Below are 19,679 nucleotides of genomic sequence, written 5' to 3'. Positions count from 1 at the left end.
GGGCGCGGCCACCAATCAGGCCACTGAAACCGCGGTGGGTTGCATCATGTGCCCCTGGCTCGGTGACAGCGGGGAGGAGCAGAGGAATAAGGAGGGAGGGGGCGGTGCGATGTGAGCCACGCCCCCGTCCCTGAGGTCGGACGCGGAGTGCTAGTGATGTCACGGAAGCCCGCCTTCATGCCCTTGTTTTAACTCTTGGCTCACCACCCAACAGATTAAAAACCCTCTGGAGAAGGAGCTTTGGAGAACCAAGGCCATAGGGCATAGAGGATGGCCCCGAATGCTGCTCTCTGAACCCCCGTCTCGTCTCAGGGTCCCTGAGAAAGGAAAGAGCTTTGGCTACCTGCGCCAGGACAGCTCTAGAGGCGGCCCTCCGCCCCTGGATGGAGTAATCCAATTCCTAGGTCTGAGTCACCTTCTCTTTAAGGTGAAGAAGCTGGGGCAGAGACTCGGGGAAGTGCAGACCTAGGTGGGAAATAAAATCTAGTTTCGACGGCACAGTTCACTGAACTCCTGTGGGGAGAGTGATGTAAGATTCAAGAGAACTCTGCGGCCCTCGAATAGAGTGGAGGCCTGGCGGGGCGAATAGGCTGAGGTTCTGTGTGGGAAGGGGTTAAGCGAGGCGCAGCACGGACCCGGCGGGGCGGGGCCGCGGGCGGGGCGGGGCCAGGGCTCCCGCGGGCGCGCGCGTGCGTTGCTGACTCAGCGGCGATTCCCGCGGTCTCCGGTGGAGGGTTCCAGGTTGGCCCCCAGTGGCTGCCTTGTAGGACCTTTGGAGGATCGGCGCCATCTCCGGGCCTTCCCTGGATCCTGTCCCCAGCTGGCGGTGGCTTTAGGTCTCAGCCGCCGGAGGCTCTAGGAAGGAAGGCTAACCCGAGCTGGGCGGGGCGGGACAGGGCGGAGACGTCTGGCCAGCGCCTCCCTTGAGACCTCCGCGCCCCGCCCCGCCCCGCCCTTCTTGCCCCATGTCCCCAGACTCCAGGCTGGAGTGGTCGGGGCAGCTTTGCTGACCGGATATTAAACTGCGGGAGTTGTCGCACGTGAACACCATCCTGCCTCCCGTGCTTGTGTAAAACAAAGACCAGGAGTCCATGCGACCGTCTCTAGAGGCCATTACGGCCTTGCCCCCGCCCCAGATGACAGTGGCCAGCACTGAGAGCTCCTAGAGATGGTGACATTCAAACCACATACTCTCTTCCCTGACTGGATCCCAGGCCCTTGCCTGCAGGAAAGTTCTTTCCGATGTCTAACCTCTTTCTTTCCGGCAGGCTCCGTGCATTTCCTCTGACTCTGTCCCCAGGGAAGATGGACAACGGCAGTCACCCCCAGCCCCACCACACCCCTGATAACGACTCTGGAAATTTTCAAATTGGAATTCTCTCCTTGGTTTTTCTCCGTGGTGAAAAACTCAGACTCAACTTTTTAAATTACCCTTTTCTTTTTCTTTTCTTTCTGCCACCTTAGAAGGGCCCATAGAGTGGTAATCTAATCCAAGAGCCCACCCAAAAAGGGAATCGCCTGTCCACTGTCCCTCTCTACCACTCCACCATGCAAGGGCACACACAGTCCCCAACAGCCTTGGCCTGAACATTCCGGAGGCCAGGAACTCAGTGCTTGCTAAGGCAGCCATTACTGGATAGCACTGTAGTTGTTAGAAAGCTCTTGCTTCTGCTACTTCAAGAGGAACTCCAGCGCTCCTTGCTTGGCAGCTTTCCCACCTCACCTCTTGTTCGCAGAGACCGGGTGAAGGTGGAGGGGGTGACAGTGCCTAGAGCTTCAGCAGGCTCAGCAGCTCTGCACCCCCACCGGGACTCTCAGCGCTTTCCACCGGAGGGGGAGGGGGAACCCACTGGTACTGGCCTGCTGCAAATCACTTCCAAGTGCGTGACTCAAAAATAGTAACAGTTGTTGGGTTGCATCTCATTTCCATGTTATCAATTTAGTGTGGCAAAGTACAGAAGCAATTCCTTTAGGTCCCTACCTCCTCGGTGTTCCCCCACCTACTCCCCTTTCCCACTACCCTCCCTGGCATCACTTCCTCAGCCCGCCCGCCCTCTGCCCTCGGGTTCGCAGCCCTAGTAGTCCCAGGAGGAGACGCTGTGGGTCTCCGTGGGGGCTGAACAGGAAGAGAGGCGGGGCCTGCGGGGGCAGCGGCCGCGGGGGTGAGGCCCTGGGCTGCAGCTCCCACCGCGCAGCAGCCTCCGCAGGTCCTGGCGGAAGCGCAGGCCCAAAAAGGCGTAGAGCACGGGGTTGAGGCCGCAGCGGGCCAGGGCCAGCCCTCCGGTGACCAGCAGTGCCAGATCCTTGCGCTTGCTGGCCGGGCAGCTCCGCTCGCGGGCAGCCAGGAGGTCCGCCGTATCCAGGAGTAGGGCGAGACTGTAGGGCAGCTGCAGCACCACGAAGGCCGCCACCAGGGCCACCACGACTCGCAGCGCGCGCCGGCGCTCAGGCCCCCTGGCGGCCAGCAGCGTGCGGCCCAGGAGCGCGTAGCAGGCGGCCATGACGCCCAGCGGCAGCGCGAAGCCCAGGACCACCTGCGCCACCGCGCTGGCCCCCTTCACCGTCTGCGTGAGGCCCTCGGGGAAGATGAGACGGCAGCGTCGCTGGCCTTCCCGCTGCCCGTCCTGGCTGAAAAGGAGAGCAGGCAGCGCCAGAAGCAGCGACAGTAGCCACACGATGGCTGAGACCACGTGTGCGCGGCCCGGCGCAGAGGGCCTCGGTCCAGCGGGGAGGGCCCGCGTGATGGCCACGTAGCGATCGGCGCTAATACAGGCCAGGAAGAGGAAGCCGGCGTGGAAGGAGGCCGAGTAGAGGCCCGAGATGGCGCGGCAGGTGGCACTTCCGAGACTCCAGCCCTGCAGAGCCCCGGCTGCGACAAAGGGTAGGGTTAGGGCCAGCAGAAGGTCGGCCAGGGCCAGCTGGAGCAGGTGGGCAGAAGTAGGCGAACGGACGGCACGTCGGGCTGCCAGGTGGGTGGCCAGGACCAGGCCATTGCCAGCCAGGCCCAGTGCAGCCACCACCAGGGAGACACTAGGTTGGAAGGTCCTACTGAAGGCCTGGACATCTGCCTTGTGGCAGAGCTCTGGCATCGGCTCTGCTGAGTATGCCTCCTCATCTTCCCCAGAGTAGGGGCCCCAGGAGACCTGGGGGGGGGGGTCAAAATTAGAGAGACCTTATGAGACAGCTTCCCACACACCTTCCCCTCCCACACACACCTTCCAAGCTGGGAGCTGCGGTATGACAACAGAATAGAGGAAGAAGATACAAACCCTTCCCCAAAGTCTTCCTAGCACACCCTCCAACAAAGCCTTGGCTTCCACTGCACCCTTTCTGCCTCTGCGTCCAGCTTCCTGGCAGACCTTGACCTTTCTGGATCTCAGTTGCCTAATATGTATTGGCGAGATTAGAAATCCTGACCAGTCCAAGTGGCAGAGTTGTTTGAAATAAGGAAAATAATGGATGTGAAGCCTCTGTGCTCTTCATAGGTCAAGGTTTCTATTATTAATAAATCTTGGGGCAGCCTGGTGGCTCAGCGCTTTAGTACCACCTTCAGCCCAGGGTGTGATCCTGGAGACCCGGGATCGAGTCCCACCTCGGTTCCCTGCGTGGAGCCTGCTTCTCCCTCTGCCTGTGTCTCTGCCCGCCCCCCTCTGTCTCTCATGAATAAATAAATAAAATCTTAAAAAAAAAAAAAATCTTGGAGCTTCAGTTCTGTTTGCAGCGCCCTCTCCTGGAAGAACACCCACATGCAGCCTTTGCATCCGAGGGGGTCCCTGGACTGCAGGCATACTGCAGAGAACTCATAACAAGGGGCTCAGGTTTTCTGGTGTTTGTTGGGACCTCCGACCTCTACGGTTAGCTCTCGATTCCCCTCAGGCTAGTCCCATCACCCAATCCCAGACTCACATCACCAGGCCCATCTATCTGGAAGGTCCCAGGTCTAGATGGCTCAAGATATTTTTGATAGGTCAAAGCATGACAGAAGCTTGTTACCAGGTAAGGAATCCCATCCCTTTGCCTTACCCTCCCTCTCTATAACCCTTCCCCCAGCCCCAACTCCCACCTGCTTTGTGGGCTCGGTCTCCATCTCTGGCTACACAGGTTTCTGAGGTATAGCCACTGAGGAAAGAAGTTAAACTAGCGGGACAGGAAGGAAGGGGCGGGGAGATGGACGCAGAGGGCGGTGGGGATTAGGGTCTGTGGGCTCTCTTTACCTAACTTCCCATTCCACCCGCCTATTTTTTTCTCTTTACCCTGCCAGTAGAAAAAAGAATGGATTTTGAAATATCATTTGCTAGCTACCTGTGTGATCTTGAGTAAGTTTACCTCTTTGAGCCTCGAGTTTTTCATCTGCAGAGTGGAGAAAGGTAAAAATGCCGAATTCACAGGGTTATGAGGGTGCCTAGCACAGGTGCCTGGAGCATAATTTGCTTTCAGAAAATGTTATATTCTTTTACTTGCTCTTCTTTCCATCTCCCGGTATCCGCCCCACCCCTCCCCGCTTTTCTTGGATTTGGGGGGACCTATCGACTGGCTCTAGCCTTCCTTCCCCCACTCCTGCGGCCACAGTCCCTGCCAGCCTCGGGTTATTCAGGGTATTTCCCGGCGGCTGGAGGCTCTCCACCCCCGCCCTTTCGCAGCAGGGCTGAGGCGCGCGCTTGCGCGGGGTCCGGGAAAGCTGCGCGTGCCGGGAGAGCGAGGCTGGGGAAAGGGGGAGGTGAGAGGAGAGAGGGTGGGAAGGAGAGAGAGAGCGAGCAGCGGAGAACCTGGAACGACAGAGAGAGAGAGAGAGAGAGAGAGAGAGAGAGAGAGAGAAGGGGGTTGGGGGAGAGGCTAGAGGGAGGGGTGGGTTAGGAGGAGAGAGCTGTCCGCTGCGAACCCCAGGAGGAGACGGGGAGCCCGACCTGGAACTGGAGCCCTAGCCGGAGCCGCGCACTGGGAGGCGGCCGCCGAGACCCGTCAGCCCTGCACCATGTGTCTCCGGCTCCTCTGCATCCTGCTCGCCGCGGTCTCAGGAACCCGGGGCTGGGGCTACTGTGAGTGCCGGGCTCAGGTGCACGCAGGGTTGGGCGGGGAGTCCAAAGCCTGCAGGGCGGGTCCAGCCGCATTGCGGCTAGGTGGTCGCGGGTCCCTTCTCGGCCGGCGCGCGCTCGCCGGTTCCCATCCTTTCCTGCCTCTCCCCCGCGCTCCGCAATGCAGCTCGGAGGCTGGCGCGCGCTCCCGGGCTGGTGCTGGGCTCCGAAGGGCCAGAGCCGAGGATCCAGTCGGCCCTGGCTGGGGATTTGGGACTGGAATCCAAGCGGGAGCTGGTGCTTGGGTTTGAGGGTTGGGGATAAGGGTGGTACTGGTGACCCCGGCAAGGGTTAAGGTTTTTGCCAGGGTCTGGGACTGGGCTGGGAGCAGGTCCAGGAGCTAGGGTTTGGGGCTGGGGCCGGATTTTGAGGCTGGGATCCAAGAAGGAGTTGGTGACCGTGATTGAGGTAAGGTTGGACTTGGAGCTAGTGATGCTGGTATGACTGGCAGGGTTTGGGAGCAAGGCCTGGATTTGGGGTTGGTGAGGACTGGGGGTGCTGATGAGTGGGACCGATGATAAGGCTGGGGCTGGATTGGTGCCTTGGGCTGACTCAGGTTCTGAAAGATGCTGAGGTTTGGGGTTGTGTTTTGGGGAAGACTAAGGCTGGGCTGGTATCAGGGCAGTCACAGAGCTAGGGAAAGTCTGGCTTAGAGGTCCACCCAGAAGGAGAAGGCAGCCACCTCTGATTGTGCAGTTGTTGCTTTAGCCCAGGTTGAGTAGATGGCTTAAGTTAGGGCTGGGTTGGCCGCTGGGAAGCAGAGAAGGAGGAGCTCCAGATGCTCAGTGTGCGGGGTCTTTGGAAGGACCTGGGAGGGGCCGCCAGACCAAAATGTCTGTTTCCCCAACCCAGACGGCTGTGACGAGGAGCTGGTCGGGCCTCTGTACGCACGCTCCCTGGGTGCCTCCTCCTACTACGGGCTCTTCACTGCACCCCGCTTTGCCCGGCTGCACGGTAGTTGCCGCCCCAACGCGTGCCGGGGGGGAGGGGGGCTCTGGAGGGCTAGGGGTAAAGGGAGAGCCGGTGGTAAAAGCCCTCTTCTATAGGCATAAGCGGATGGTCTCCCCGAATTGGGGATCCAAATCCTTGGCTCCAGATCGACTTAATGAAGAAGCACCGGATCCGAGCTGTGGCCACTCAGGGCTCGTTTAACTCGTGGGACTGGGTTACACGCTACATGCTGCTCTACGGGGACCGAGTGGACAGCTGGACGCCATTCTACCAGAGAGGGCACAATGCGGTATTCCAGGCCCCCCAGTGCACACACTTGGAGAACCTCCCCAGCTCTGCAACCTGGGCTGGGCACTAGCTTGGGGGAAATGGAGGAGAAGGTGGTGAGGACACACATGAGGAGCAGTGACTTTCAATCTGGGGATTCAGTCCAGAGGGACTGTCAGCTCATCATGTGTGCAAGACATTCTCAGATGACAGGGTTTAACATTCTTTAGGGTAAAATCTGGGAAAGCTTCTTGAAGGAGGGGACGTCTGAGTTGAGCTTTGAAGAAATAACAGGAAGGCAGGAGAGGAAGATCTACTCTAGGGCACCTGTTTTTTCTGAAGCCATGAGGGCCAAGGAGATCTGGGAGAGTTTGCTTTCTGGAAGTCGATACTGGCTGGGTGTGACAACTGTGGGCTGGGAGGCTGTAGAGAAACGCAGCGGAAGGTGGGGACCCGGTCTCTCCTCTCCCCTCCCCCCTCAGACCTTCTTCGGTAACGTGAACGAGTCGGCGATAGTCCGCCACGACCTGCACTACCACTTCACCGCGCGCTACATCCGCATCGTGCCGCTGGCTTGGAACCCGCGCGGCAAGATCGGCCTAAGGCTCGGCCTCTACGGCTGTCCTTACAGTAAGCGTGCGGAGGTCGTGGCGGGGGCCTTGGGACATAGTCTTCCCGGTCTTCGGCCCACCTACTGTCCTTCGCGCAGAGTCCGACGTGCTCTATTTCGACGGCGATGATGCCATCTCGTACCGCTTCCCGCGAGGGGTCAGCCGGAGCCTGTGGGACGTGTTCGCCTTCAGCTTCAAGACCGAAGAGAAGGACGGGCTTCTTCTGCACGCGGAGGGCGTCCAGGGCGACTACATCACACTGGAGCTGCAGGGGGCGCACCTGCTTCTGCACATGAGCCTGGGTGAGCTCAGCCACTGGGCTGCGACCCCTGCGGCTCTGGGGTTACGCCCCTCGCTGCACCGCCTCCGCGAAGCCGCGCCCACTCCTGATAGGCCCTTCCTTAGTGTTTGGACCAACCCGCCTTCTTGGGGCAGAATTTGGTCCTAGCAAAACCCTGGACTCTTGAGTCAGGAGATCTGGATTCCAGTCTCAGCTATACCCGACCAATGGTGTGACCTTGGGCAAGGCACTTCCTCAGTCTGTTTCCTCATCGTAGAAACCGTATATATACTACATGTACATATACATAGAAACCCAAGGAGTTGTTATTTTGTATCTCATTAGCTTTTCATAACATCCATATGATGAAGCAGAAGCAGCTATTGGAAAACAGGGACTGAGAGAGGTTAAATGACTTACCCTAAGTCACATACTGGCCAACAGCCACCACTGGATCCCAAGCTGAAGACATCCAACCTCTTTATGCCCAACCCTCCTGGGCTGCCTGGGCCCTGTGCCAAGCCATCTCTTCCCTGTGCCAAGCTCCTGGCTGCTACTCCACCTCAGGGGGTAGGCCTCTCAGGGGCTCTCCAGATTGTAGGTCTGACCCTGCTCCTTCCTCCCCGCAGGCAGCAGCCCCATCCAGCCAAGGCCCGGTCACACCACAGTGAGCGCTGGTGGTGTCCTTAACGACCAGCACTGGCATTATGTGCGCGTGGACCGATTTGGCCGGGAAGCAAATCTCACCCTGGATGGCTATGTGCAGCGCTTTGTGCTCAATGGGGACTTTGAGAGGCTGAACCTGGATAATGAGGTGAGCAGAGGGGTTCATTTAGTTGAGTTGGGGTGCTGGGTGGGTCAGTGGGGGACACTACTTTTCTTTACCATAGTTCCTGAATATCCTAGCAGCTCTTAGCAAAGCTGCAGCTCCCAGGCCTGGGAGGTTTTGGCTATTCTTGGCTGTTAGCAGGCAGATTTCCCCAGCACCACCCCACAACAACTGACATGGGATCTGGAAATCTGGGTTTTGGGGATCAGATGAGATGAGAAAATTGCCCCCTTCCATTGCCCAACTCTGTGGCCCTGATCTGCAGATAAAGAATCCCAGACAGGTTAATTGACTTACCTACAGGGATGCAGCCAATTTGTGGTGGAATCAGGGCTAGAACCCAAATCTGGGGAGGCCCAGCAAGCTTCCAGCTTTAATACCGATACTGAGGAAATGTATATTTCAAGTCTTTTATGAAGCCAGGCAGGGAGCCTGGGCAAGTGTGGGATGGAGGAGCGAGAATGGTGCGCATGAGCGCGTTCTGGCACCCAGGGATCCTCACCCTACCCCCCACCCCGCCCGCAGATGTTCATCGGAGGTCTAGTGGGAGCCGCTCAGAAGAACCTTGCCTATCGGCATAATTTCCGAGGCTGCATAGAAAACATAATCTTCAACCGAGTCAACATCGCCGACCTGGCCGTGAGGCGCCATTCGAGGATCACTTTCGAGGCCAGTGGGCTGGGGGATCAGGGAGGAGGGGACGTCAAAGCTATTTGGAAAGCAAAGAGAATCAGATAAAAGCCGAGGATCCCTCTCTCCCCAGCCAAATGCTCAAGTGGGGAAGCATCACTTACTCCCAGGAGGTGCAAAAGCCCTTTCCTAACCCCCAGTTAAGCAGCTGTGGTCTGATCTAGCCACTTCCTCAGTTAATGCTTGAGGAAAGTAAGATGCTGAGTCCCAGAGCGGCGTGGCCAGGGATCGCGGAGTGGTACAGTAGTTGAGTCAGGACTTGAACCCGCATTATGTTTGGGTGTGGTTCCCCCTAACCCCAACTCTGCAGCAGGTATTCTAGTGCCGCTGCCAGGAAGCCAGCAGGAAAGTGCGCCTCTCCACGCTGGAAGGAAGGGAAGGTGGCGGTTGCCCTGGAGACAGTGTAAAAGCAACGAGAGTCCGTAGAAAGTCCCCAGAGCCCACTTGGTTGGAAAGCCCCTGCACAGCTGGTTATGTTTGTGGGGCGGGGTGGGAACGGTCAAAGTGGGAGGTCTTATTACTCCCCCCACCCCCAACACACACAGCAAGGGAGTGCCTGAAGATTTTGCACCAGTATGGAAATTGAATTCCCAGCAGAGGCAGGCGGCACATTCATGGTCCTGGATGCTGATGGATCCCTACTTTCGTCCTCAGGGTAAGGTGGCTTTCCGTTGCCTGGACCCCGTTCCTCACCCCATCAACTTCGGAGGACCTCACAACTTTGTGCAAGTGCCTGGCTTTCCGCGCCGAGGCCGCTTCGCCGTCTCTTTTCGCTTCCGCACCTGGGATCTCACGGGCCTGCTACTCTTCTCCCGCCTGGGGGACGGGCTGGGCCACGTGGAGCTGATGCTCAGTGAGGGGCAGGTCAACGTGTCCATTGCGCAGACTGGCCGGAAGAAGCTTCAGTTCGCTGCTGGTGAGTGGGGGAAGCAGGGGGAGGTGCCAGGAGGTCAGAAGACCGGAGGGGGGGGGGGAGGGAAGGAAGGGAGCAGGGCAGGAGGGCCCTGGGAAAAGAGGAGGAGGTGAGTGCATGGGGTGGGGAAGTCAGGTCTGAGGGGCTAAGGGTACTGGGAGAAGCAGGAAGGCTGAGTCCTGGTATCTTCTAGCTGGGGGGAGAGGGGCTCCAGAAACATTTATTATTAATTTGCGGCTTTGCAGACTCTGCCTCAGCTGCTAGAGTTAGTGAAGACAGACATTCAAAGATGCCACTAAGTATGATAAGTGTAATGGGGGGGGGGGGGCGCACCTGGGTGGCTCAGTCGGATAAGTGTCTGACTTGATTTCAGCTCAGGTTGTGATCTCAGTGTCATGAGATCGAGCCCCTTGCTGAGCTCCACTCTCACTGGGGAGTCTGCTTGAGATTCTTTCTTTCCCTCTGCCTGTCCCCCGTGGGTACTCCTTATTCTCTCTCTCAAAAAAACCCATATATATGTGTGTATGTGCGTACACACACACACACACACACACACACACACACAGAGGTTATACTATAATGGAGGGCACATAGGCCTAGAGTGAGGTTGCTGCTTCCTGGCTCAAGACACCCTTCTCTCAGAATGCCATGCTTCCCCTACCCACACTGTCCTCTTCTCCTGTCCAGGGTACCGCCTGAATGATGGCTTTTGGCATGAAGTGAATTTTGCAGCACAGGAGAACCATGCAGTCATCAGCATTGATGATGTAGAAGGGGCAGAGGTCAGGGTCTCATACCCACTGCTGATCCGTACTGGCACTTCATACTTCTTTGGGGGTAAGTGGGAGCTGCCCTGGCCAGAACCCTGTCTCTGGGTGGGAAGGCTCTACCAAAGTCCCCTCATCTGGGGCTACCTGGAGAGTTTTGTAGGGATAAATCCCTCTCTCCTCTCTGGAGCCTTGGGGATTGGAAGGTCACTGCCATTATCTATTGGCTCCCTTCCTTCCTTCATGTCTGGTTTTCCTTTGGCATCTCCCTGGGGGAGGGTCTTTGGGGTGTCCCCTGGGGAGGGCCTCACAGGGGTGGTTGCTCCAGGTTGTCCCAAACCAGCCAGTCGATCGGGCTGCCACTCCAACCAGACGGCGTTCCATGGCTGCATGGAGCTGCTCAAGGTGGATGGTCAACTGGTCAACCTGACTCTGGTGGAGGGCCGGCGGCTTGGATACTATGCTGAGGTCCTCTTTGACACATGTGGCATCACTGATAGGTATCCAGAAGCCCCTCTCCCTGCAAGAGGTGACCCCTCCAAAGCCCTCTTCGGTGGTCTCCCAATGGGAGTGGCCTTTCTCAATGGTCTCCCTTCTGGTCCCAGCTCCTGAGTCTCCCACCTGGAGATGATTTCTCCTTAACCTCTTGTCTTATCCTCTTGTCCTCCTTTACCTAATTCTTCCATTAAAGTGACACATGCTCAGAATGGAAATGAAGCATCTGTTCTTGGTCCTAGAGGGTTCTCTTCCTGAGGGGGGCGGGGGGTTGGTAAGCAGTAGTCCTTGAGCCCTGAGGCCTGTCTAATATGCCAGCACTTAGGGTTATACCTGGCTAGTTATGCGGGGTTCTGGTGCTCTCAGGAGCTGGAAGTGAATCTTGTAGGGATCAGACTCCACTCTCACGCTCACAGTAAGGCGCCTTCCCTTGGTGCTGACTCTCTTTCTTAGGTGTAGCCCTAACATGTGTGAGCATGACGGACGCTGCTACCAGTCCTGGGATGACTTCATCTGCTACTGCGAACTGACAGGCTACAAGGGGGAAACCTGCCACCAGCGTAAGCCAGCTGGGGGATGGGGGCAACTTGGGGGCAGGGTTGGCCAGGAGGTTGCTGGGGATCATGAGGCTGCTAGAGATTATAGGACTGGCCCTCCTAGCCCTCTGACCTCATAACTCCTCTTTCCGTACCCAACGACCTACCAGCCTTATATAAGGAATCTTGTGAGGCTTATCGGCTCAGTGGGAAAACTTCTGGAAACTTCACCATTGATCCTGATGGCAGTGGCCCCCTGAAGCCATTTGTAGTGTACTGTGATATCCGAGGCAAGTGGCTCTGGGTGGGTGGTGAAGGGGCCACCAATAAGGCTGTGTTGGGATGGGGGGTGGGGATCAGGGGATTGAAGGGGGCACAGGGGCCAGCAAGATTAAACTGTGGTGGGGGAAAAGGATGGCAGAGGGGAAAGGGGACTCTCAGGAATTTGTAATCTAGCCTTGCAGATAAATTCCAGCTTCCTGAGCCATTCCAGCTGTCACATCTCCAGCCTACAGTGTCGAGGGCCCAGAGCGGGGCTGGGACGGAGCTGCTGGCCACATTCATTGGCTCTGAGTAGCAGCAGTGGTGGTGGAGGTGGGCAGGGAGATGGGTCGAGAATGCTCATCCTGAGCCAAAGCTCTGTCACTTCCATTCCCACAGAGAACCGGGCGTGGACAGTGGTGCGGCATGACAGGCTGTGGACAACTCGAGTGACAGGTTCTAGTATGGAGCGGCCATTCCTGGGGGCCATCCAGTACTGGAATGCCTCCTGGGAGGAAGTCAGTGCCCTGGCCAATGCTTCCCAGCACTGTGAACAGTGGATAGAATTCTCCTGTTACAACTCTCGACTGCTCAACACTGCTGGTGAGGGCCTGGGCCGTGGGGGACGGGCCACAGAGCTGGACAGGACACCTATCGGGGCTCGGGGAAGAAGGAACCAGAGGTTTCTGCTGGGGCTCATGAACATTCAAGCAAGGAGGTGGGCTGGTCAGAAAGGCAGGAGTGGAGCCCACAGGCTAGTGGACGGGTAGGGCCTGAATACTGCCTACGTGTCATCCTCAGGAGGCTACCCCTATAGCTTTTGGATGGGCCGGAATGAGGAGCAGCACTTCTACTGGGGAGGCTCGCAGCCTGGGATCCAGCGCTGTGCCTGTGGTCTGGACCGGAGCTGCGTGGATCCGGCCCTGCACTGCAACTGTGACGCCGACCAGCCCCAGTGGTAAGGGGCGAATGGACGGGGCATCGGGGCTTCCAGGGGCAGTAAAGCAGCAGGTGGCTGAACCACTGCATCTGTCCCACAGGAGAACTGACAAGGGACTGCTGACCTTTGTGGATCACCTGCCTGTCACTCAGGTGGTGGTGGGAGATACAAACCGCTCCAATTCTGAGGCCCAGTTTTTCCTGAGGCCCCTGCGCTGCTATGGTGATCGTGAGTGACAGACCCTTTTTGTGTGCCTCCCACCAGGGTGGGCTTTCCAGTTCCCAAAATTTAGGTCACCCCACCCAGTGCAGGTCTCTAAGGCATGCTGCCAGGCACCCAGCTCCTGCTGTGAGATGACCCCTTCTTCTCCCCTCAGCCACCCCTAGGTGACCCCTCTGTCCTATCCTCCCCCACTACACCGGGGGCTCCCTTGTTTCTCCGCATTCCCACCTCCCTGACAGAAGCCTCCCCCTTCTGGTTTTGTAGGAAATTCCTGGAACACCATCTCCTTCCACACTGGGGCTGCACTCCGCTTCCCCCCCATCCGTGCCAACCACAGCCTTGATGTCTCCTTCTACTTCAGGACCTCGGCCCCCTCAGGGGTCTTCCTGGAGAATATGGGGGGCCCTTACTGCCAGTGGCGCCGACCTTACGTGCGGGTGGAACTCAACAGTGAGCAAGCAGATGCAGGGAGGGACGTGGGCTGGACGGAGACCTCCAGGGCCTGGGGGGCCGGCAGAGGCTGGGGGAAGGGGCAAGGAAGATGCCCCTCAAGAGGCAGCATGGAAAGGGCTTCAGATAACCCCAGGTTCTAGACCCAGCTCTGTCTTGGTATCTGGCTTTGCGAACTTGGGTGCTCACCTCACCTCTCTGGGCCTCAGGTCCCTTACGTGTGAAGAAGGCAGCTGGACCCCTGAGGGGTTTTCCCCTGTGCTTCTAACCTCTGAAGTGTGGCTGGGAAGCTGGCTCCAGGCATCTGCACATTTGGGGGAGACCAGGGACATAAGGTTTTAAGGACCTTATGGGTTTTATAGCTGTAGACAAGCTGTAGACAAATTGGGAGGGACATTCAGGGAGCCCCAAGGAGTGAAGAAGAGAGGTTGTATGGGGAGAGGAATGCATGAGGGCTGAGTCCTTTCTCCCCACCCACTGCATTGTCCAGCATCTCGGGATGTGGTCTTCGCCTTCGATGTGGGGAACGGAGATGAGAACCTGACAGTACACTCGGATGACTTTGAATTCAACGATGACGAGTGGCACCTGGTCCGGGCAGAAATCAATGTGAAGCAGGCCCGGCTCCGTGTGGACCACCGGCCCTGGGTGCTGCGGCCTATGCCCCTGCAAACCTACATCTGGCTGGAATACGACCAGCCCCTCTACGTGGGTGAGCAGCGACCCTGAGCCAGGTCTGAATCCGCCTTCACCTTCCCACTCCTCTCACCACTATTCTCCTTGTTTCCAAGAGCCCCGTGTCTGAAGTCCTAATGCCCTCTGCTGCAGAGTGAGCCAAAAAGCTCACCTTTCCTCTCTAGGCCATGGATTTTATTTCATCACTTCATTCCCCTGGGCTCCCTTCCCAACCTCAATACTTATCCCTGTCTCTGGCTCTACACCCATTTTTTCATCTGCCCACCCTTCCCAGGATCTGCAGAGCTTAAGAGGCGCCCCTTTGTGGGTTGCTTGAGGGCGATGCGTCTGAATGGAGTGACTCTGAACCTGGAAGGCCGTGCCAACGCCTCGGAGGGTACCTCACCCAACTGCACAGGCCATTGTGCCCACCCCCGGTTCCCCTGTTTCCATGGAGGCCGCTGTGTGGAGCGCTACAGCTACTACACGTGTGACTGTGACCTCACAGCTTTTGATGGGCCCTACTGCAACCACGGTCAGTGCAGCTGCTCACAGGAGACCCGGGAGCCATAGGGCACAGTGGGATATAGGGAGGGCAAGGGAAGGACGGAAGGTGCAGAGTCAGCACCAGGGAAAACTAGAGTTGTCCCTAGGTTCCTGAGCTCTGAGCTGGGGCTGTCTGGCAACTGAAAATGCTAGGTGACTCCCAAGTCATAAAACGGGGCAAGGAGGGGATGGTGCAGCTGGCTGGTACCAAAATAACTCAAAAGCAACCAGCCAATAACTTCCCCATCTTCCCACTGTCACCAAGATATCACAGGGTACTCCCCTTGCAAGCACACCCACCTCAGGCCACGCAATGCCCTCCTATCTCATTTCCTAGTTGACCATTGCTGAGCTCCTAAAACATGTCTCCAGCCTGGTTCTTGGTTAAGGCAAGCCTTGACATTCTGCACATGCACCCAGACTGCATCCTTCCTAAGGCTGGTCTAGGAGGATGCACGCGCAGGTAGGTTAATGGTGTGAGAAGTCTGGTGGAGCAGGGAGAGGCAGGGACTCAGGGACCAGCAGAGGACCTTTGGTCTTGCTTTGGAAGTGTGAGTAGTGACGAGTGTGCCGGAGGGGGGTCATGATACCTCAATTCTTTTTCTTTTTCTTAAGAATTTATTTATTTATTTATTTATTTATTTGAGAGAGAGAACATGAGTGGGGTGAGGGGCAGAGGGAGAAGCAGAGTCTCTGCTGAGCAGGGAGCCTGATGCAGGGCTGGATCCCAGGACCCCAGGATCGTGACCTGAGCTGAAAGCAGACACTTAACTGACTGAGCCACCCAGGCGCCCCCATGATACTCTGATTCTAATCTTGGCTCTCTACATACTGCGTGTTATCCTTACAGCAGTCACTAGCAATTTCTGTGGCTCAGTTTCCCCATCTGTAAAACATACGGGTTGTATTAGCTGATCTTTTCCATTTCTCATGGTTTTAAGATTCCCTTCTGGGACATAGAGGCTCAAGGGGACCTAGCAGTGAATGGAAGTATGCTGTGATGGTGGCAGGCAGGACCCGAGGGCAAGTTCCAGGGCGGGTGTGTGGATGACATACAGTGCCCGAATCCGGGAATGGCGGCCCTGACCTCACTCCCTCTGCCTTCAGATATCGGTGGTTTCTTTGAGCCTGGCACCTGGATGCGCTACAACCTCCAGTCTGCGCTGCGCTCCGCGGCCCGGGAGTTCTCGCACATGCTGAGCCGGCCGGTGCCCGGCTATGAGCCAGGCTACATCCCTGGCTATGACACTCCTGGCTACGTGCCCGGCTACCATGGCCCCGGGTACCGTCTGCCCGAATACCCACGGCCTGGCCGACCTGTGCCCGGTTACCGTGGGCCTGTCTACAATGTCACAGGAGAGGAGGTGTCCTTCAGCTTCAGCACCGACTCAGCCCCCGCAGTCTTGCTGTACGTCAGCTCCTTCGTGCGGGACTACATGGCCGTTCTCATCAAGGAAGATGGTGAGGTCACACAGGCCCCCCAGGGTGCCCTGCACTTTCATAACTCCTGAGTCACTGACTTGAGGACCCGAGTGCTCTCAGAAGATGGGGTCTGTGGGAGCCCAGAGGAGACGCCCTCTTTCCTCCCCACCCCACAGGGACCCTGCAGCTGCGGTACCAGTTGGGCACCAGCCCCTACGTGTACCAGCTGACCACGAGGCCCGTCACTGACGGCCAGCCCCACAGCGTCAACATCACTCGCGTCTACCGCAACCTCTTCATCCAGGTGCGTGTGGAGAGACGTGGTCTGGCTCAGGTCAGGACCCCAGGAGCCAGGTTGTGGCACCCTGGCAAATGTCAAATATTTAGCATTAGTAGAGCACATTCCGTAAGCACAACTTACGGAGGACTTTTGTGTGTCTTAGCTCACATGACCCTCACAACTGTTCTGTGAGGTCATTTGAGTGGGCAGGTGTTGGGCTCAGAAAATAAAGTGGTTTTCCACAAAGTCAAACCACTGGTAGCTGCAAATATAGGGCTCAGAATGAGGCCATTGGGTTTTTATTTTTATTTATTTATTTATTTATTTATTTATTTATTTATTTATTTATGATAGTCACACAGAGAGAGAGAGAGGCAGAGACACAGGCAGAGGGAGAAGCAGGCTCCATGCACCGGGAGCCCGATGTGGGATTCGATCCCGGGTCTCCAGGATCACGCCCTGGGCCAAAGGCAGGCGCCAAACCGCTGCGCCACCCAGGGATCCCCATTGGGTTTTTAATACTGAATCCTTCATCTGGGCCTTAGGGTTGTCCACCCAGGACAAAGCTAGGACTCACTTGCAGTGTGGACAGCTCAGGAGTTCCTGCTTGGTCTTGGCTGTGTCAGCCTCTAGTTCTCCCTCCCTCAGCTCCTCTCCCCTCCCTCTCAGGTGGACTACTTCCCACTGACAGAACAGAAGTTTTCACTGTTGGTGGACAGCCAGCTGGACTCACCCAAGGCCTTGTATCTGGGGCGTGTCATGGGTGAGCTGTGGGTGCCAATGTGTTTGGGGTAAGGAGCTGTGGGTGAAGTCCCCGGAGCCTAGAGGAGCAAGGGAACTGGGAACAGCTGTGAAGGTGGTGCTAATGAGCAATAGGAAACCTGTGGATGGTGAGAGGAGCGAGGCTGGGGTGGTCCCAGCCCCTCTCCTTCTGGGCCTGCCTCTCCCTCAGAGACAGGAGTAATTGACCCAGAGATCCAGCGCTACAACACACCAGGCTTCTCCGGCTGCCTGTCTGGTGTGCGATTCAACAACGTGGCTCCCCTCAAGACCCACTTCCGAACCCCTCGACCCATGACCGCTGAGCTAGCTGAGGCCCTGCGAGTTCAGGGAGAACTGTCTGAATCTAACTGTGGAGCCATGCCACGTCTTGTCTCAGAGGTGCCACCCGAGCTGGATCCCTGGTATCTGCCCCCAGGTATGTCCAGGGGACAGAGAAGAGGGAGGAACAACAGGGAAGGGAAATTATTCTGAAACATGGAGGAGCCTTGTCCTAACTGGTGCTTTCTCCCCTTCAGACTTCCCATACTACCATGACGAGGGATGGGTCGCCATACTTTTAGGCTGTGAGTAGCGTGATCACATCCTGACTTCCTTTTTTTTTAAATTTTTAAAAGATTTTTATTTATTCATTCATGAGAGACACAGAGAGGCAGAGACTTAGGTAGAAGGAGAAGCAGGCTCCCCACAGGGAGCCCGATGTGGGGCTCAATCCCCAAACCCCGGATCACACCCTGAGCTGAAGGCAGACTCTCAACAGCTGAGACACCCAGGTGTCCCTACCCTGACTTCCTAATCCTAATTCTACTCTGTTGGCATTCCCTCCCTGCCCCATATCCCCAGGGCTAAATGGCGATGAGCACTAGGTGCATGGGGGTGCAAACATGGATGAGCTAGGCTGTGCTGACGGTAGTATAGAATTGAGCAGGAGATTTTTAAGTGTTTGAGGATGCTGTGGACTTTTAACTGAAGTGAAATATTAAAATGAGGCTATATGAGCCCAGGGATGAGGCAAAGGGGAGGGTGCAGTAACATCTAGAGAGGTGAGAAACTGGGGTAACTCCAGGGACATGCAAAGAGAATACTAGAACTCAAGACAGCAGGGGGTAAGCAAGGAATTCAGACCTGCCAGACACTTGGGAATGGCTTGACACACTTGAACAACGGGCAGTCATACACTGTCCTTTTGGCTAAAAGCATACATGTGTGTCTGTGCATGGAGAAACCCCAAGATCTGCCCTGAATTGTTCCTTTTTTTCCCCTTTCAGTTTTGGTGGCCTTCCTGCTGCTGGGGCTGGTGGGGATGTTGGTGCTCTTCTATCTGCAAAATCATCGCTACAAGGGCTCCTACCACACCAATGAGCCCAAGGCCACCCACGATTACCATCCTGGCAGCAAACCTCCCCTACCTACTTCAGGCTCTGCCCAGGTCCCGGCCCCTACACCAGCTTCCGCCCCAGCCCCAGCCCCAGCCCCAGCCCCAGCCCCAGCCCCAGCCCCATCCTCTGGCCCCCGGGACCAAAATCTCCCCCAGATCCTGGAAGAGTCCAGGTCTGAATGAATTAGGAGCAGGGCTTTAGGGACCAAGTCCCTCTCCTCCAAATCCCCCAATTCCACTTCTCCCCACCCTGTCAGGGACATTTGGCTCCTCTTAGCTGGTTCTGTTCATCCAGAGGATGCCCCTCCTGCCAAGTTTGGTAGGCCAAGCTACAGATGGGACCAAAGGGAGTGGCCAACCTCACTGCCTAAACCAATGCCCTCCCCGTCCCCATTTCCCCAGGCTCCTGGTTGTTTGCCTGCCCCAAAGGAGAAGCTCCATGGGGTTGAGACAGGCCCTCCCTGCCATCCCTGTCCCAGCTGCTGCCAGGGATTAACAACAAAGTGCAAGGGAGATTAACTGCTTCCCCTCAAATATTCAATCTCAGCAGGGACAGATGTGTGGGATTGCAGGGATGCACAGGGCATGGGGGGAGGAGGCTGCTAAATCATATCCCCTAGCCTCCCCCCTGCCCTACAGAACGTCTTCCATCTGCTTCCACTCAGCTGGGGGTTAGGGAGGACTTCATTGCTGTCCTCCACCCTCTATCTCTCTCTCTTTTTTTTGTGACAGAGACTGAGAGGTCTCGCTTTTAGCACCTTAGTACCTCCGCTGCTTCACATGCTTTAGCCAAAGCCATAAAAAAAAAAAAAAAAAAAAAGCCTTGCAATGTAGAAAGAATAATGCAGACACACTGACTAGCCAGCCCTTTATTCTTCCTTCCTCTTCCAAGATATGCAATAGCCTTGGTGCCTGTCCAAAGGCTTGGCCCCCTCTCCAGTGCATGAGGAGTTCTCTTTCCTCCGCTCAGAGATGCTGCTTTGTTTGCCCAGGAGGTTATATTCTTTACATATATTTTTTGTTGCAAAGCCTCTCTCTAGAGAAACTCTATATATTACTCTAATTTTTTAATTATCAGTTTATATATAAAAGAAAAAAATCTATCAACTGTCCTGTGCTGTGCCCACGGTCTGTGATTCTTGCTTCTCCCGTGTTGGAAGTCTCGTGAGGTCTGCCGGCCACCACCCAGCCTGACCCAGCCGCCACTCTGAAGCTGTGTGCCAAGAGCCAGAGCCGTTCTAATAAAGCAGAATGGCAGAGCCCCAGTCTGTGCGTGGTAGCTGGCGTCGTGGCGAGGGGATGAGCGGGACCTAG

At 56.6% G+C, this 19,679-nt stretch overlaps 2 protein-coding genes across 2 annotated transcripts; one reads left to right on the top strand and one right to left on the bottom strand.

Annotated features, from left to right (window-relative positions):
* Window positions 1–1,908: 1,908 nt before the first annotated feature.
* On the bottom strand, window positions 1,909–3,801 carry CCR10 (C-C motif chemokine receptor 10). The gene has a single exon (XM_025987127.2). The coding sequence runs from the start codon at window positions 3,087–3,089 to the stop codon at window positions 2,076–2,078; it is 1,014 nt and encodes a 337-aa protein (XP_025842912.2). The 5' UTR covers window positions 3,090–3,801; the 3' UTR covers window positions 1,909–2,075.
* An 827-nt stretch (window positions 3,802–4,628) lies between these two features.
* CNTNAP1 (contactin associated protein 1) lies at window positions 4,629–19,630 on the top strand. The gene is made up of 24 exons (XM_025986988.2): window positions 4,629–5,036; window positions 5,925–6,026; window positions 6,119–6,312; window positions 6,773–6,920; window positions 7,000–7,203; window positions 7,811–7,995; window positions 8,536–8,679; window positions 9,355–9,616; window positions 10,301–10,450; window positions 10,709–10,880; window positions 11,329–11,435; window positions 11,582–11,701; window positions 12,072–12,275; window positions 12,474–12,630; window positions 12,713–12,840; window positions 13,099–13,284; window positions 13,775–13,996; window positions 14,255–14,494; window positions 15,613–15,966; window positions 16,104–16,231; window positions 16,877–16,970; window positions 17,160–17,405; window positions 17,506–17,553; window positions 18,256–19,630. Exons 1-24 carry the CDS (start codon window positions 4,973–4,975, stop codon window positions 18,546–18,548), a joined length of 4,152 nt encoding a protein of 1,383 aa, XP_025842773.1. The 5' UTR covers window positions 4,629–4,972; the 3' UTR covers window positions 18,549–19,630.
* The last annotated feature ends 49 nt before the right edge of the window (window positions 19,631–19,679 follow it).

This window comes from Vulpes vulpes, chromosome 2 (assembly GCF_048418805.1).
Source record: "Vulpes vulpes isolate BD-2025 chromosome 2, VulVul3, whole genome shotgun sequence".
NCBI lineage: Eukaryota > Metazoa > Chordata > Mammalia > Carnivora > Canidae > Vulpes > Vulpes vulpes.
This window is presented reverse-complemented; position numbering and strand designations above follow the sequence as displayed.

Excerpts from the sequence above, each read along its gene's own strand:
- CCR10 (XM_025987127.2), bottom strand. The coding sequence starts at position 3,089 with ATGCCAGAGCTCTGCCACAAGGCAGATGTCCAGGCCTTCAGTAGGACC.
- CNTNAP1 (XM_025986988.2), top strand. The coding sequence starts at position 4,973 with ATGTGTCTCCGGCTCCTCTGCATCCTGCTCGCCGCGGTCTCAGGAACC. Across the intron at positions 12,631-12,712 it reads GACGCCGACCAGCCCCAGTG|GAGAACTGACAAGGGACTGC; the intron begins GTAAGGGGCGAA and ends TCTGTCCCACAG. Across the intron at positions 13,997-14,254 it reads CGACCAGCCCCTCTACGTGG|GATCTGCAGAGCTTAAGAGG; the intron begins GTGAGCAGCGAC and ends CACCCTTCCCAG.